This window comes from Octopus sinensis, unplaced genomic scaffold (assembly GCF_006345805.1).
Source record: "Octopus sinensis unplaced genomic scaffold, ASM634580v1 Contig00514, whole genome shotgun sequence".
Lineage (NCBI taxonomy): Eukaryota > Metazoa > Mollusca > Cephalopoda > Octopoda > Octopodidae > Octopus > Octopus sinensis.
Genome location: NW_021824027.1, coordinates 17,501 through 20,727, shown reverse-complemented (window position 1 = coordinate 20,727; position 3,227 = coordinate 17,501). Strand labels below are relative to the sequence as shown.

At 44.9% G+C, this 3,227-nt stretch overlaps 1 protein-coding gene across 1 annotated transcript in view; it reads right to left on the bottom strand.

Annotated features, from left to right (window-relative positions):
- Positions 1 to 514: 514 nt before the first annotated feature.
- Positions 515 to 3,227, bottom strand: part of LOC115226914 — a gene marked incomplete at its 3' end in the record, with an annotated part of 18,163 nt that continues 15,450 nt past the window's right edge. Inside the window, exons 4-5 of the mRNA XM_029797893.2 lie at positions 2,355 to 2,471; positions 515 to 648 (exon numbers count right to left, since the gene is read on the bottom strand). Coding sequence (XP_029653753.2) covers positions 515 to 648; positions 2,355 to 2,471 — 251 coding nt within the window. The remainder of the gene's footprint in view (positions 649 to 2,354; positions 2,472 to 3,227) is intronic.

Below are 3,227 nucleotides of genomic sequence, written 5' to 3'. Positions count from 1 at the left end.
GAGTGGTGTCGGTTTGTTTACATCCCACTGCTTGACAAGTGGTGTCGGTTTGTTTACATCCCACTGCTTGACAAGTGGTGTTGGTTTGTTTACATCCCACTGCTTGACAAGTGGTGTTGGTTTGTTTACATCCCACTGCTTGACGAGTGGTGTTGGTTTGTTTACATCCTGCTGCTTGACAAGTGGTGTTGGTTTGTTTACATCCCACTGCTTGACGAGTGGTGTCAGTTTATGGTTTGTTTACATCCCACTGCTTGACGAGTGGTGTCGGTTTGTTTACATCCCACTGCTTGACAAGTGGTGTCGGTTTGTTTACATCCCGCTGCTTGACAAGTGGTGTCAGTTTGTTTACATCCCGGTGAGTGGTCCGGCATAAAAAGAGGCCGAGAGAATAAATACCCAGCCTCCAAAACTGAAGTACAGCAGTCAATTAGTTTCGACCCAAAACCCTGCAAGACGGTGCCCCAGCATGGCCGCAGTCCAAAACAAAGCATAGAACAACGTATATATCTACTTACCGTCTTCTCCTTCTGTTCCTCCTGTATGTCCAGACCCCCAATCAGCTTGTGAATGGCCCCAGTGCAGCCAGCTCCACAGAAGATGACCACATCATCGTCCGTGGCATTCACACAGTTCTTGATAATTTGTCTGGTGTGGCAAGGAAAAAAAAAAGATAGATATATATATATAATAGATGGATATATGTGTGTGTGTGTATATACGAGCAAAATGCCCACCCCCGTCCAATGGACGGTGTTGAGTTGTCAAACATTTAAACCAAATTTTCTCAAGACAACTTGTCCGACCGCTCCATAGGCCTCCCCTTTGAGAAACACTGATTTAACCTAAATTTGAGACACCAGCAAAAGAAGAAATAAAAATAAACCTTTTCTCTATTCCAAAGAAAAACGATTTTATTCACACAAATATTCAACCGAAGAGTTTAAAGTACCAGTAATGGATAAGGCTGTTGACTGGGGTAACACAAACATGGTTTAAACAGTAAGCTTGGCAGGAAAGAAACGTGCCTTTAAGCAGGACAAAAACAACAAAAAATGGAGGGTACAGGTTGACGGAAGAAAAGCAGGACAAAAACGGTTTTATCGATCGCATTCTCACCTGGAATCGATTTTTGTAATTTTTTCAAGACTTATACACGCCCTGATACCGTCAGTATCTACATATCAAATTTGAACGCAATCGGATGGAGGATGCCCGAGATCCCAGAAGACACACACACAGACAGACAGAATGGATTTTATATAATAGATATATATATAGGCGCAGGAGCGACTGTGTGGTAAGTAGCTTGCTAACCAACCACATGGTTCCGGGTTCAGTCCCACTGTCTGTGTGTGTGTCTTCTGGGATCTTGGGCATCCTCCATCCGATTGCGTTCAAATTGGGCAGGTGTCTTCTGCTAATTCCTTGTGAGTGGATTTGGTAGACGGAAACTGAAAGAAGCCTGTCGTATATATGATATATATATATATATATATATATATATATATATGTATGTGTGTGTATATGTTTGTGTGTCTGTGTTTGTCCCCCTAGCATTGCTTGACAACCGATGCTGGTGTGTTTACGTCCCCGTCACTTAGTGGCTCGGCAAAAGAGACCGATAGAATAAGTACTGGGCTTACAAAGAATAAGTCCCGGGCTTGATTTGCCCGACTAAAGGTGGTGCTCCAGCATGGCCGCAGTCAAATGACTGAAACAAGTAAAAGAGTAAAAGAGTATATATATATATATATATATACGTAATATATGGTATATTTATAGACGGCAAATTTTAGCCAGTTCTCTGCAGACCGAAAAAACGATGAACAACCTTAATCAATTTTCTTGATAATTTGTCTGCTGTGGCAGAGACAAAAAAGATAGATAGATATATATATAACCAGAAACTCGGGTCCGTGTGTATCATGAATTCCCTTTGCAAATACTGATAGGGCACAGAAAGCCTGTCAATGTCTCGATCAGGACTGACCTGGGGCTAAACAACAATAGAGGCACTAATACTAACTACTATACTATACATTGGATGATATAGTCCTAGATGCACTATGCCTGAATAAACGAAGGGATGGTCACAGCTGGAACATATTTGATCATGGGTCTGTCTGGATCAGGACTGACCTGGGGCTAAACAACAACAACAACTATAGCCACTAATACTAACTACTATACTATACATTAGATAATGTAGTCCTAGATACACTATGCCTGAGTGAAAGATGGGATGGTCACAGCTGGAACATCTTTGATCATGGGTCTGTCTGGATCAAGGACTGACCTGGGGCTAAACAACAACAGCAACAATAAAAATTATAAAATAGGTGTTATCTTACCTGGCCTCGTCCCTGAACTTGGTCGTCTGTCTGGAGACTATACTCGTGGTTGTATGTGTGTTGCCGTAGAATGGTCGGACATATTCATTTATGTAATCTTCAATGAACTTCATTGACCTACAATGTTTTGTAATCAAATGAGATATCAGAAAGCAGAACCAAAATTGAAGTCGATCAACATCAATGGAAATTGCAGCTGTGATACCAGTGCCAGTGACAAGTAAGCGAACCATCCGATCGTGACCGTTGCCAGCGCCGCCCCGCCTGGCCTCCGTGTTGGTGGTACGTAAAAAGCACCATCCGTCCGTGGCCGTTTGCCAGCCTCGCCTGGCCCCCGTGTCGGTGGCACGTAAAAAGCACCATCCGATCGTGGCCATTTGCCAGCCTCGCCTGGCCCCCGTGCTGGTGGCACGTAAAAAGCACCATCCGATTGTGGCCGTTGCCAGCGTCGCCTCGCCCCCGTGCCGGTGGCACGTAAAAAGCACCCACTACACTCACGGAGTGGTTGGCGTTAGGAAAGGCATCCAGCTGTAGAAACTCTGCTAGATCAGACTGGGCCTGGTGCAGCCTTCTGGCTTCCCAGACCCCAGTTGGACCGTCCAACCCATGCTAGCATGGAAAACAGACGTTAAATGATGATGATGATGATACATGTGGAGGCGCAATGGCCTAGTGGTTAGGGCAGTGGACTCATGGTCGGAGGATTGTGGTTTCGATTCCCAGACTGGGCATTGTGAGTGTTTATTGAGCGAAAACACCTAAAGCCCCATGAGGCTCCAGCAGGGGGTGGTGGCGATCCCTGCTGTACTCTTTCGCCACAACTTTCTCTCACACTTTCTTCTGTTGGCCTACTCGCTTAGCCAGCGGGGTGGC